This window comes from Ascaphus truei, chromosome 5 (assembly GCF_040206685.1).
Source record: "Ascaphus truei isolate aAscTru1 chromosome 5, aAscTru1.hap1, whole genome shotgun sequence".
Taxonomy (NCBI): Eukaryota; Metazoa; Chordata; class Amphibia; order Anura; family Ascaphidae; genus Ascaphus; species Ascaphus truei.
This window is the reverse complement of record NC_134487.1, coordinates 96,616,535-96,630,973: the sequence shown is the minus strand read 5'-3', so window position 1 is coordinate 96,630,973 and position 14,439 is coordinate 96,616,535. Positions and strand designations below refer to the sequence as shown.

Here is a 14,439-nt window from a genome sequence, read left to right as displayed (position 1 = left end):
TCAAGGATGATGTAACAGAAAGACACTACATTCAATCACATTACATCAACAGAGCATGCAATGGTAATAGATGATGAATAGATAAATAAGATTTGATCTTGCTTTAAATGGGGTATGGATGGAAGGGAAGTAAGCAGAATTATGCCACTGTATAAAGCATATGCAGTTTTGGGCGCCACTGCATAAAAAAGGACATTATGGAACTAATGAGAATGAGGAACTAAAATGTGAAGAGAGGAACCAACAAATTAATAAAGGGAATTGAAAATCTGACTTCTAAGGAGAGGCTAGCTACATTAGACTTGTTTAAATTAGAAAAGAGGTCACTTAGAGGGGATATGATAACTACAGTATATGCAAATATATTCAGGGTCAATACAAAAATCTTTCAAAAGAACTATTCATCCCACGGGCAGTAAAAAAGGACTTCGGTCATCCGTTAAGGTTGGAGGAAAGGAGATTTCACCAGCAACAAAGGAAAGGGTTATTTACAGTAAGGGCAGTTACAATGTGGAATTCATTACCCATGGAGACTGTGATGGCAGATACAATAGATACAGTATCTTCAAAAAAGGTTGGACATCTTTTAGATGGGAAAGGTATACAGTGATATACCAAATAAGTATACATGGGAAGAATGTTGATTCAGAGAGTAATCTGATTGTCATTATTAGAACCAGAAAATCATTTATAGTGCTTCTGCAGTTGCATTGTGGGGAGGTCCATACTTCAGGATCTGACCCCCCGCAGCGATAATCTTCCGGCACTGGGGGCAGTAGTGTTTCTGTTACATCTGTATATACTGTACATATATAAAAAGGATGTGTCGACATTGGTACTATGACCAACCTCTTGTACTGTAAGAATTTTACATATATGTTTACATTGTAAGCAAAGATCTAGATTGTGTGGATTAAAAAAACACATGCGCCAAAACTTCAACCAATTATTATAACCTCAGTCTAAAACCAAGTATGATAAACGTCATATAATTCAATGGTAATAAATGCAAACACTAACCAGAAGCAGCAAACACCCACTTTCCTTTATGGCACCGCAGCATCCCAAGAATCCAAGGACCATGATTATTGCACCCACTGCAATCATTAGGTCAACTGCTGAAAGAAACCCACCATCTTGTAGACCCAACTCCTGAAATGATGTAAAGCAAACCAAATAAGAACTATCATACTGTGTTCTAAATATTATCTTGCAAACAGTTAAATGTTTCCCAGGTGTAGGACAAAAAAAGAAGAATTAAAATGTTCATGTGGTCTACCTCAACAACATCATACAGGGTCATTTTGAGTTGAGTATATAGTAATAATAGTATCCATTATATGTTGTGTTATTTATGTCCATCCGGTGTGAGCAGGTGGTGATAACGTTTCTGCTTAAGATATAGGCATCATATGTAAGAAACTCAAATTACAGATTTCATACAGTTATCCTGAAAGCTAATAATATGCAAAAACAACACCCAAACTAGATCTCATTTACATCAACCTAAAAATTGTAGCCGAAACATTGCTTTCTCTTCCAATAAAATTACGTTATGCCAGTATTGGGTGACGCCTAACAGCCCAATTTCAGTGTTTGGATAGGAGTAACAGCAAGTTTAGGTTTAACTTAAGTTCCGTAGCATTAATTTCCCGCAATAAACTTATCAGACTTTAGTGGCTAGGAGATGTTATGATAACTCCTCCTTTAAATATAATTTGCATGTAACGTCTAATGCAGTTAACACTATGCTCTTTATGGGAAAAACATGGCTTAACCTCATGTCAGTGTCCTTTGAAGATACACCATTAGTCTAGTCTTATTGTGATGTTAAGTTAGGTTAACAACATGATACATGAAGTTTCCATTAATAACAGCTCCTCTCAAAGAATCTAACTAAGGGCCTCATGCAGTAAGCCCCGATACAAAATTTTCGGCACGAATTGCGAAAATGTATTTTTTGGGCGATTTGCCCTCGCAGTATTCAGTAAGGGCCGAATCCTTCCGATCCCTGCTGAAGCACTGCGAAAGCAAAGCTGCCGATGAGCTGTGGCGATACAGCCTGGCTCCCGATAAGGCTCCCGATAAGCCTTTGGTGCCGATAGATGTTTGCAGCTGAGAGAGACAAGCCGCTCTCTCAGCGCAAACTTCGGCACCAAAAAAAGTATTTAAAAACAACTTTTATTTATACTCTACATGTGCAGGGGGTCTTCGGAGCTGAACCGCATTGGTTTGAGGTCCGGGGACCCCCTGCCCCCCGAGATACAGGCCCCTTTATGAGGTGCCGGTATCCCTCAGCGTTTAAAGGTCCCGATCACGTGACCGCGGCCTGTAAACAAACCAGAGGGATACCGGCACCCCATAAAGGGGCCTGTATCTCGGGGGGCAGGGGGTCCCCGGACCTCAAACCAACGCTGTTCTGCTCCGGAGACCCTCTGCACATGTATAGTATAAATAAAACACACACACATCAATAAAGACTCGTTCCTTACCTTGGCGGCTATGTGCAACGGTAATGAAGCAGCATGAATGTCTTTTTAATTATACTGTACAGTGAGCAGGGGGTCCCCTGAGCTGAACCGCATTGCTTTGTGGACCAGGGACCCCCTGCTTCCCGAGTTACAGGCCCCGGTATGTGTCATCGGGTGGCAGTGTCGCCGCCATGTTTATAGCGTCCCCGCAATAAACATGGCGTCCACACTGTAACCGATGGCCCAAACCGGGGCCTGTAACTCGGGAGGCAGGGGGTCTCTGAGCCACAAATAAATGCGCTTCAGCTCAGGGGGCCTCCTGCTTCCGCACAATATTATTAAAATACATTAATGCTGCTTCATTACCATAGCGGATAGCCGCTAAGGCAATGAAGGGGTTAACGCATAGTAGCATGTTTATTGGGGACAAATGCCCCCAATAAACATAGCAGCAATACACAACATACAGTATAGTAATGGGCAGAATGACTATTATCCACAAATGGATAATAGTGCACTTGTCCATTTACAATACTTACACAACAATAAAGACTTTAAATACATATAGCACTCACCCATGTCCCACTGCCACGATGAAGGCCATCCTCATCTTCATCCTGCCCATGCCCCATCCGCTTCTGCAAAACAAACACAAGAATTACAACATCCAAATTAATGTCCCCTAACCCCTTAATCACCATAGCGGTTATTAACCGCTACAGTTATTAAGGGGTTAAGCCACCATCACCCACATACCCTCCCCCACAAAGCCCCCCAACCACCCTCACCCAATACCCACAGGGGAGTCCTACCAAATACCCTTGGGCCTAATACCCCCTCCCCCAGCACATACAGTACAATAATGTGCCAAATAACTATTATCCACATAGGGATAATACATTATTTGGCCATTATTAAACACATTCAATAACGTTAAAATGTAAATAAAATTGTACTAACCTCATCAATAAGAAGTCTCCGTCGCCAGCATCATCCTTGGGGTCCGTTGCCAACATTAGAAATAGCCACAACATTTCAATATCATTAACATAACACTGAACCCCTTAATCACCTTATTGGGTACTAACCTGAAAGGTAATTAAGGGGTGAAGCCATCCTGCAATGCCTACAACAGTTATGCATAACATCTTCAGTGAAATAAAAACCAATTGCCTAACCAAATTCCATTTAATCATTCAATCTGTAGGCTCACATGCCTCATAAAACATTGCATTTACAGTGTATACATGTAGCATAACATGTAAACTGCATGTACACGCTGCAAATCAATGTTAACAATACAATAATGCCACTCAAATCGCCATACATCACAAGAAGTATATTATTTAATACAATAAACTCACCATCAATGAATTACCACACATCAATTACATCCCTAAACAATTAAAATACCATCCATACCAATTACACAATGAACTAAAGCTATCCTAACAGAGAACCACTTCAAAACATAGAAAAAAGTACACCAACAAATACAATATACTAAAGCAAGGCTTTCCATATCCTATTGTACGGCCTGGAAGCCCAAAACTTACATCTGTCTAAAAATAAAATACATTTAGCACACATCAATGCATAGCCACAATGATTAACAATACAGAATTAGAAGCTTTAACAACACTATCATTTCTTACCCTGTATATATATCTGTACACATACATACAGACATACATACAGTGGGAAGAAATGATATGCATTATAAAAAATGAAAACATGAAAAAGCAACACAAAAAACAGTTACATTAAGTACATTTCTTTATTTAACTTACCATTACTTGCCCCCACCGACTCCCGTTGATCAGCTTACTCACGAACCAATCCACGACACCATCCACGACACCATCCAGGAACAAATCCACGACACAATCCAGGAACAAATCCACGAACCAAACCAGGAACCAATCCAAGAACAAGTGCAGGAACCAATCCAGGAAGCAAGCCACGAAGAAATCCAAGAAACAATCCACGACACGATCCAGGAACAGGAACCCATAAAAGAAAAGAAAAAAACAAATTAAACATTAAAATAATAAAACATGACAATCAAGGGTTGTACTAGTTTTATTCTTAGTGAATCTGTATTACAATACCTTGTTCCGGGGTCTTCTTGACATCCGGTGCCACGCCCTGGTCTTCAATCTTCAGGAGGTGGTCCGTCCTCCTCGGCATCTGCCTTCAAAATGAGACGACATAGGCTTTTATAGGCCTATGACGTCACATTTGTCGTCATATGGTTCCCACGGCCCTGATTGGGCCGTGAAAACCATGTGTTTTGGCCGATGTAAAAAAATTGATGACGTCACTTAAAGGCAATGCCAGCACAGCCAATCAGAATGGCTTTGCTGCTATTGCCTTTAAGAAAACGTCATGAAATGACACATGGCCGGACTCACATGGTAAGCCAGCCAATCAGAGCGTGGGAACTCCATCCCTACTCTGATTGGTTCAAGTACCATGTGAGTCCGGCCATGTGTCATTTCATGACGTTTTCTTAAAGGCAATAGCAGCAAAGCCATTCTGATTGGCTGTGCTGGCATTGCCTTTAAGTGACGTCATCAATTTTTTTACATCGGCCAAAACACATGGTTTTCACGGCCCAATCAGGGCCGTGGGAACCATATGACGACAAATGTGACGTCATAGGCCTATAAAAGCCTATGTCGTCTCATTTTGAAGGCAGATGCCGAGGAGGACGGACCTCCTCCTGAAGATTGAAGACCAGGGCGTGGCACCGGATGTCAAGAAGACCCCGGAACAAGGTATTGTAATACAGATTCACTAAGAATAAAACTAGTACAACCCTTGATTGTCATGTTTTATTATTTTAATGTTTAATTTGTTTTTTTCTTTTCTTTTATGGGTTCCTGTTCCTGGATCGTGTCGTGGATTGTTTCTTGGATTTCTTCGTGGCTTGCTTCCTGGATTGGTTCCTGCACTTGTTCTTGGATTGGTTCCTGGTTTGGTTCGTGGATTTGTTCCTGGATTGTGTCGTGGATTTGTTCCTGGATGGTGTCGTGGATGGTGTCGTGGATTGGTTCGTGAGTAAGCTGATCAACGGGAGTTGGTGGGGGCAAGTAATGGTAAGTTAAATAAAGAAATGTACTTAATGTAACTGTTTTTTGTGTTGCTTTTTCATGTTTTCATTTTTTATAATGCATATCATTTCTTCCCACTGTATGTATGTCTGTATGTATGTGTACAGATATATATACAGGGTAAGAAATGATAGTGTTGTTAAAGCTTCTAATTCTGTATTGTTAATCATTGTGGCTATGCATTGATGTGTGCTAAATGTATTTTATTTTTAGACAGATGTAAGTTTTGGGCTTCCAGGCCGTACAATAGGATATGGAAAGCCTTGCTTTAGTATATTGTATTTGTTGGTGTACTTTTTTCTATGTTTTGAAGTGGTTCTCTGTTAGGATAGCTTTAGTTCATTGTGTAATTGGTATGGATGGTATTTTAATTGTTTAGGGATGTAATTGATGTGTGGTAATTCATTGATGGTGAGTTTATTGTATTAAATAATATACTTCTTGTGATGTATGGCGATTTGAGTGGCATTATTGTATTGTTAACATTGATTTGCAGCGTGTACATGCAGTTTACATGTTATGCTACATGTATACACTGTAAATGCAATGTTTTATGAGGCATGTGAGCCTACAGATTGAATGATTAAATGGAATTTGGTTAGGCAATTGGTTTTTATTTCACTGAAGATGTTATGCATAACTGTTGTAGGCATTGCAGGATGGCTTCACCCCTTAATTACCTTTCAGGTTAGTACCCGATAAGGTGATTAAGGGGTTCAGTGTTATGTTAATGATATTGAAATGTTGTGGCTATTTCTAATGTTGGCAACGGACCCCAAGGATGATGCTGGCGACGGAGACTTCTTATTGATGAGGTTAGTACAATTTTATTTACATTTTAACGTTATTGAATGTGTTTAATAATGGCCAAATAATGTATTATCCCTATGTGGATAATAGTTATTTGGCACATTATTGTACTGTATGTGCTGGGGGAGGGGGTATTAGGCCCAAGGGTATTTGGTAGGACTCCCCTGTGGGTATTGGGTGAGGGTGGTTGGGGGGCTTTGTGGGGGAGGGTATGTGGGTGATGGTGGCTTAACCCCTTAATAACTGTAGCGGTTAATAACCGCTATGGTGATTAAGGGGTTAGGGGACATTAATTTGGATGTTGTAATTCTTGTGTTTGTTTTGCAGAAGCGGATGGGGCATGGGCAGGATGAAGATGAGGATGGCCTTCATCGTGGCAGTGGGACATGGGTGAGTGCTATATGTATTTAAAGTCTTTATTGTTGTGTAAGTATTGTAAATGGACAACTGCACTATTATCCATTTGTGGATAATAGTCATTCTGCCCATTACTATACTGTATGTTAGGGGGGTATAGGTGTTGTTGGGTATATATATATATATATATATATATATATATATATATATATATATATATATATATATAATTATTTAATTATTTATTTAATTCGTTATTGTGGTGCTGGGGTGTTTTTTTTTTATTATTGTGGGTAGTGGGGGTGTGTGAAGGGGGCATTAGCCCCAACGGTGGTTGTTTAGGGCTTGCGGGTGGGTAGCGGGAGGCCTTAACCCCTTCAGGACCGTTGCGGTATTAACCGCTACGGTCGTGAAGGGGTTAAGTGCCCCCGCATCCCCCCCACAAGTCCTAAACTCACACCCAGGGCCAAATACCCCCCTCACCCATCCCCGCTACCCACAATAACGCTGGCACGGTGGGTTAACCCCTTCATTGCCTTAGCGGTTAGCCGCTAAGGTAATGAAGTGGCTTTTAAATGCCTTTTTCCTGCCTCGGATGCATGCCGGGGGGCTCCGGTGCGGGTATCAGCTCCGGAGACCCCCGGCATCAATCACAGGCAGGAAAAAGGGCTGATTTTTCCTAAGTGTCGCCCTTGCCGATGCTTCTCCTTCAGCAAGTTGCCAACTTTAGTTGGCGGGCTGGATTGGCCATAAAATCTCCAATCTGGCCTGCCGATCAGCACCAAAAAGCTGATCGGGGCTTACTGAATTCAGGCGGGAAAAAAAAGTCCCGATAAGTGGCTTATCGGCAGCCGGGTGGCGAAAAAATTTTTTTCGCAAGAAAAGTTGCCGATAATTCCCACTTATCGGGGCTTACTGAATCAGGGGGGCAAAAAACGGCTATAAAATGCCGAAAAAGCCTTATCGGGGCTTACTGCATGAGGCCCTAAGTCTTTGAGCTTAAGACGTAAGGACATAAACAAGAGGGAAATGATCTTGTATCAGGAGTAAATTCTGTATTTTCTCTATTACATAAATACACTTTAGGTATTACTGAAATGAAAAACACTGTAATCCAGTCACTGGGTACAGTAATACATTGAAGAGCTACAGAGTACCAAATTTACAGTAGATGAAATCAGTTTTCAATTTGCCATGGGGGTGGTTTCATGGGAATGTATGTATATCTTTATTAAAATAGCGCCATCCAGGCACATAGTGCTTTACAATACACGGGACATAATATTATAACACATATTGGGAATAAGTGCTTCAGACAAAACAATAGGAAAGTAGAAAGAAAGAGACAGTGGAGGGGGGGGGGGCAGAGGGTTCTGGTAAGTGCGTCTGCAAGGGGCAAAAGTCAGTACATATACGTGTAATATGTATAGTGTCAGCCAGCGGAGCTACCCCTACTGTATGCTTCATTAAAGATGTATGTTTTAAGAAAGGTCCTAAAGGTCGAGAGAGAGAGTGCCAGTCAGAAATTAGGGATGGGCATTCCAGAGCTGTTCGGCATTGAGTGAGAAGGGTTTTAGGTGGGAGAGGACTTTAGATACAAAAGGGGTAGACAGAAGACATCCTTGGGCAGAACGCAAGAGTCAAGCAGGTGTATAGCAAGAAATTAGGGCTGAGATGTAAGGAGGAGCAGAAGAGCATATAGCTTTAAAGAGAGGAGGAGAATTTTGTTAGTAATACAGGATTTAATGGGAAACCAGGAGAGGGATTTCAGCAGAGATGCTGAGACAGATTTAGGAGAGAGTAAAGTGATTCTAGCAGAAGCAAATAGGATAGATTGTAGGGTTGACAGGTGAGAGGCAGGAAGGCCAGACAGCAGAAGGTTAGAACTGTCGAGACGGGAGAGAATAAGGGCCTGCGTTGAAATGTTAGCAGTAGGGCAATAGAGGAAATGGTGTATCTTTGCAATGGAAAAAATGACAGTTTTTTTAGCCTACATTGTGAATGTGAGAGGAGAATGTCAGGGAGGAGTCAAATGTGACCCCTAAGCAGCGGGATTGTGATACTGGGTGTATGATAGTACTGTCAACAGTAATGTAGATGGGGGCACTGGGAGGAAGGCTTGGGAGGAAGTATGAGGAGCTATGTCTTTGACATGTTAAGTTTGAGTCACCGAAGGGCCATCCAGGATGATATAGCGGAGAGACATTCAGAGACTTTGGTCTGTACAGCAGGTGTAAGGTCAGAAGTTGAAATGTAAATGTGAGTGTCATCAGTATAGAGGTTATATTTGAACCCAAGAGATGTGATAAGTCACCTAGAGAGAGTGTGTAAAGAGAAAAGAGAAGCGGTCCCATGGCAGACCCCTGGAAGACCCCTGGGGTACGCCGACAGAAAGATCGACAGAGGAGGAGAATGTGTTAACCCATAAAATGTAATGTCATTCAATGACCCAAAACAACAGAATTCCAATAGATGCAAAATAAAGAAAAGCAAATTAATAAAGTGTTCTTATTTTAAAATATATATTTACCTTTTGAGCATCTTTACTGACACGTAGCCATATGGAGACACCCAAAATAATGCAACCACACACCTAGAAAATAAAAATGAAATATTATTGCTACAAAAAGAACAAATACTCCTAAAAAGATCACTTCAGGGTTAATTCATGAACATACAGAGCTGTATGATGACATCATTCTTTGTACAGCTTCCCAATAGTATAAATATTTTTAGTTATTTCCACTTTACCAAAACTTCTTTATATTATGAGGGGCAGGTACTTGAACCACAAATTCTATTTTTCAAGCAGCAGTCCAGTGGTCGCCATTATAATAGTTACACAGTTACATAGTAGATGAGGTTGAAAAAAGACATATGTCCATCAAGTTCAACCTACAGTATGCTAAATTTAGATGACAGATACATTATTCCATATTTATATTTATAGTATATTGATCCAAAGTAAGGCAACCAAAACCCCTATCTAATGATATCTCATAAGGGAAAAATACATTCCTTCCTAACTCCAAATTTTGGCAATCAGACCTGATCAACATCCCTCCCATGTTTACTTATTTGGTATAGTATATCCCTGTATACTTTTTCTTTCTCAAAAGATTTCCAACCTTTTCTGAAGATATCTATTGTATCTGCCATTACAGTCTCCATTGGCAATGAATTCCACATTTTAACTGCCCTTATTGTCAAGTACCATTTCTTTTATTGCTGGTGAAATCCCCATTTCCCCCAACTTTAAGCTATGATCCTGTATCCTTTATACTGCCAGTGCCGTCAACAGGGTGGGTCTGCCGGGCCCTAACCCACACTCCCCAGCTCATCCCCCTACCGTCCCCAGGCCCCTACCGGCACCCCCTCGGCTCCCCCAACCAGGCCCTACCACCCGGCATCCTTCCCCACGCTTCAGTCCCAGACCCAACGGATCTTTTCCCCTCCCCCTTTCCCCTCCTACCGGCATCCTCCAGGCTCCGCCTGCAGTAGTGGCCTGGGCGGCCGGGTCCTAATCCACATTCTCCCTGAGTCCCAAGCCACGCTCCCCAGGCTCCCCCCCACTGTCCACATGCCCCCACAGACCATCCAAAGGCTCAACCCCCCACCATCCTCAGGCCCCCTACTGGCATCCCATTGCCTCCTCCAGCCAGGCCCTACGCCCAGCATTCTTCCCCACCCCTCAGTCCCTCTTAGGATCCTTTCCCTTCCTCTTCCCCTCACCCCCCTACAGGCATCTACCATCCTCCATGGCCCGGGTCTGCACCCAGCGCCCTCCCCAGCCAGACGGCTCCTCAGACCATTCACCGGCTGCTGGACCCCGCAGCAACCGGTCCCGACCATCCCCAATATATGTCTTCTTTTTTATGAGTATTGGGGGGAGTGGGGGTCTTTTTATATGTATTGGGGGTGTGATGGTCTTTTCATATGTATTGGGGGGTGGGAGTCTTTTATATGTATTGGGGGAGTGGGGGGGTCTTGTTATATATATTGGGGGTGGGGGTCTTTTTATATGTATTGGGGGGGGTCTTTTATATGTATTGGGGGAGTGGAGGTCTTTTTATATGTATTGGGGGGGTCTTTTATATGTATTGGGAGGGAGTGAGGGCTTCTTTATAAGTCTTGGGACTTTTTTATATGCATTGGGGTTTTTTCATATATACATTGGGTTTTATTTTTTTATATGTATTGGATTTTTTTTAAATATGTATAGGCGGTCTTTTTTTTATATGTATTGGGGAAGTGTTTTTTTATGTATTTGGGGGGTTTGTATATATTTGGGGAGGTGGGGGTTGTATATATTTGGGGAGGTGGGGGGTTGTGTATATTTGTTTCCGAAATGCATAATAACCTTACATTTATATGTATTAAACCTCATCTGTCATTTACCTGTCCAAGTTTCCAGTCTATCCAAGTCCTTCAAGACAGAAACTACATCCTGCTCTGGCAGCAAAGATGGAGACTGTGCTCTCTATGCCAACCTCAAGGTCATTAATAAACATGTTAACAATCAGGGGTCCCAGTACCAATCCTCGCGGTATTACAATCACAACTTTAGCCCAACCTGAAAACGTTCCATTTACGACAAATCTATGTTTATCCATCAACCAGTTTTCAATTCAGGGGTAATTATTTTTACTGAGCCCATTTTGCTTTATTTTGTTGTAACAAGGATCCCCCTTCTTACCTCCTGGGGGGAGAACAACTCCGTAGTGCAGGAGAAGCTGCAGCATTGCGTCGGCCATGTTATGGTTGGCATGGCCCTCTAGACACTGTAATGTGTAATGCGGCGGCAATCTTGGGGTTGGTGCGACCGGAAGGAACGGGCTAAGAGAGACAGGGTTTCCTCCGCGGTACAGGGGTGACCTTGTCAGAGTATCCGGAGCCAGGGAAGACAAAGGTAGTGTTCTGGGGAGCCTGCCAAGCTCCCAGACTGGGCCCAAGCCTGCCCCTAGGCACCAGATATTTTTCCTTCACCGCAGAGAAGTGTGCAGGGCTTGCCCTATGAATAGGTAGCTCCTGTTATGGACAGAGCATAGCAGAGCAGATTGGTGTGAAGAGGGAGGCTTCCCCCAGCAGCCTGTGGATCAGCCATCACCCGGACCTTAAGGTGTGAGGGGTTTGTTGTTGGAGACCCTGCATTGTGGGACCCTGATGCTATTCTTGCCCTTGCTGGGAAGTGTGGCCTGGCTGGAACTTAAGCCAGGAAGGTATTGTGCATCAACACAAAGAGAGAGTGTAGTGCTGCCCTCACACACACTAGGAGGGGTTGCTTGCTGGACACTGGGTTACAGGTGCCTGAGCACTTAGGTACAATTGTGGCTAACTACCCCAGGACTATATTACTCTTATTATTGTTATTACTGTGCCTTATGTTATGAGTATTATTCTATGCCTTCTGTGGGACCACAGTAAAGGAGTTATATTATACCGGATTGTGAGTGTGTTATTCGGGTATACTGTAAGGCAGAGGTGTGCAAACTGGGGGCACGAGATTTTCCTGGGGGGGCACGGGGGAATCGCGTGAGGCCTCTGCAACTCTCAACTTATTGGGAATCAGAAGCGTGGTGACACGTCACCATGGCAACGCGGCATCAAATGACACCGTGGGGTCACAGAGTGACATCACATGTCCCCACGGCATCATTTGAAGCTGGAAAACAAGGCAGCGGGGCGCAAGCACCGGGGGGAGCAGACAGGGGGGTACAGCGCCAATAGTTTAAACCGTAAGGAAAATACCCTCATATAACCTTCTTCCCGGAGGAAGAAGAAGCTGTCAGGTGAAACAGCTATCGGGCAAAAATTCTATGAGGGTCAGAAGCAGCAGACGTGTTTTTCACACAGCGCGAGTGCACGCCAATAGACTCTGCTGCACGGCATACAGTAGCTATGTATTTTTCTTAGTGTTCAATCATTCTCCTACTATTGCTCTACAGACTCAACATGAGTGATAATTTTTAGGAGCCATTAGCAAAAGGGGCAATCAGAATCACTTGCCATGTACTGCATCCTGTACAGGTATCTGTATTCATACCCTTATTCTCCTTGCTACTTGTGTTAAGATCTGTGGTTTGCAGGTCAACAGTTACTGGTAACATTGTATCCGGATACCTTCTATGCTGTTATACTTATACTACAACAACTAACAGCCTTTGAACAGAGTTGTCCAACGGTCAATCAGAATCACCTACCTGTATTAACTATATACAGACTGTCTGATTCATACCCCATTCTGGACTTTGTGTTTAAGATCATCACTAAAAACTAAGGCTTATTACTCCCTCGACGTATTTGGTTAAGATGTCAACTTAAGGTTTCCCCTCTCAGTTATGGGTTGTTTAACATAGCCCTGTACTACAGTATATAAGAGATATCAATGAAGCTTTGTTTGATACCTTTCAAGGCTACTCAGGGGTTTCCTCATAACCCTTGCAAGACCTGCCAGTCTGCATCTAGCTGCATACTGTATGAAGCTATTCAGATTACCCTATTAGAATGCAGTTGTCTCTCTGAGTTTTCCACCTACATGCTAGAGATTATTACTTTTTGGCCATACATATCTGTGTTGGCATCTTTAGCTGTGTTAGGTTTTTGATTGAGAACCAGCCTCAAAGGCTTATTTACTGCATATATATATATATATATATATATATATATATATATATATATATATATATATATATATATATATATATATATATATAGCGGAATACAAGAGACTCCACATACACTATCAGCAGTGTGTGAGCTAGCCGCAAAGTTTAATTAATTAAGCACCCTCTCTTTTTAATTGTTTTTATCAATTTAAGTGTATTTATTTAGAACAAGGTGTATTAAAGTATTAATGTTTGTTTTTAACTTACCTGGACGCTCCACCAAACACTCTATACATCAAAGTGTTTGTTATTCACTATTCAAACCACTGTCATTCTGTGATCTCTGGCAAAAGGTTTTGTTGTAGAATGAGTTATACCAACTGGTACTATTAGTACAAGTATTTCACTTGATACCGGTATATTTGGGGTTAACTAGGTGTGCACCCTACAAAAGAATACTTCATCATGCCCTTCTCCCCTGTCCCTTGTTATTGTGTACTCTTGGATATATACTATCTGGGCCAGGTGCTTTATTTACTTTAATTTTATCAAGCCACCTATGAACTTCTTCTTCAGTTAACCAATGGTTTGTTAATATAAAGGTTGTGTATTCCTCCTGCCACACTAGTATTACAATTGAATCTTCCCTGTTAAACACAGAGGCAAAGAATTTGTTTAATACCTCTGCTTTTCCGTATCTCAAAAAATTTCCCTACCCGTCTCACACTGGAAGAGTTCTATATTTTCTTTCCATTTTTTTTGTGTTAGTAAGGTACTTAAAGAACTTAGGCTTGATCTTACTTTCTATTGCAATCCTTTTTTCATTTGACATTTTTACTAATTTGATTGCCCTTTTGCAACTTTTGTTACATTCCTTATAATTCTGATACAATGCCTCAGTCCATTCTGACTAAAATCTAAACGCCTTCCTCTTCATTTCCATTTCCTCCCCTAGCTGTTTATTTATCCACGTTGCTTTAGACTTGTTTCTTTTATACTTATTACCCACTGATAAGTGTGCTTTTCTAACAATGTTTTAAAGACTGCCCATTTATCTTCTACATTTTCCCTGCAAAAACA

The 14,439-nt window shown here is 41.9% G+C and overlaps 1 protein-coding gene across 2 annotated transcripts in view; it reads right to left on the bottom strand.

The window, feature by feature from the left end:
• The window catches only part of TSPAN8 (tetraspanin 8), a 43,972-nt gene that overhangs the window by 13,688 nt on the left and 15,845 nt on the right, over nucleotides 1-14,439 (bottom strand). For both annotated transcript variants that reach the window (XM_075600240.1, XM_075600239.1), the window contains 2 exons: nucleotides 9,285-9,347; nucleotides 1,021-1,152 (listed from right to left, as the gene is read on the bottom strand). In XM_075600240.1, coding sequence (XP_075456355.1) covers nucleotides 1,021-1,152; nucleotides 9,285-9,347 — 195 coding nt within the window. The remainder of the gene's footprint in view (nucleotides 1-1,020; nucleotides 1,153-9,284; nucleotides 9,348-14,439) is intronic.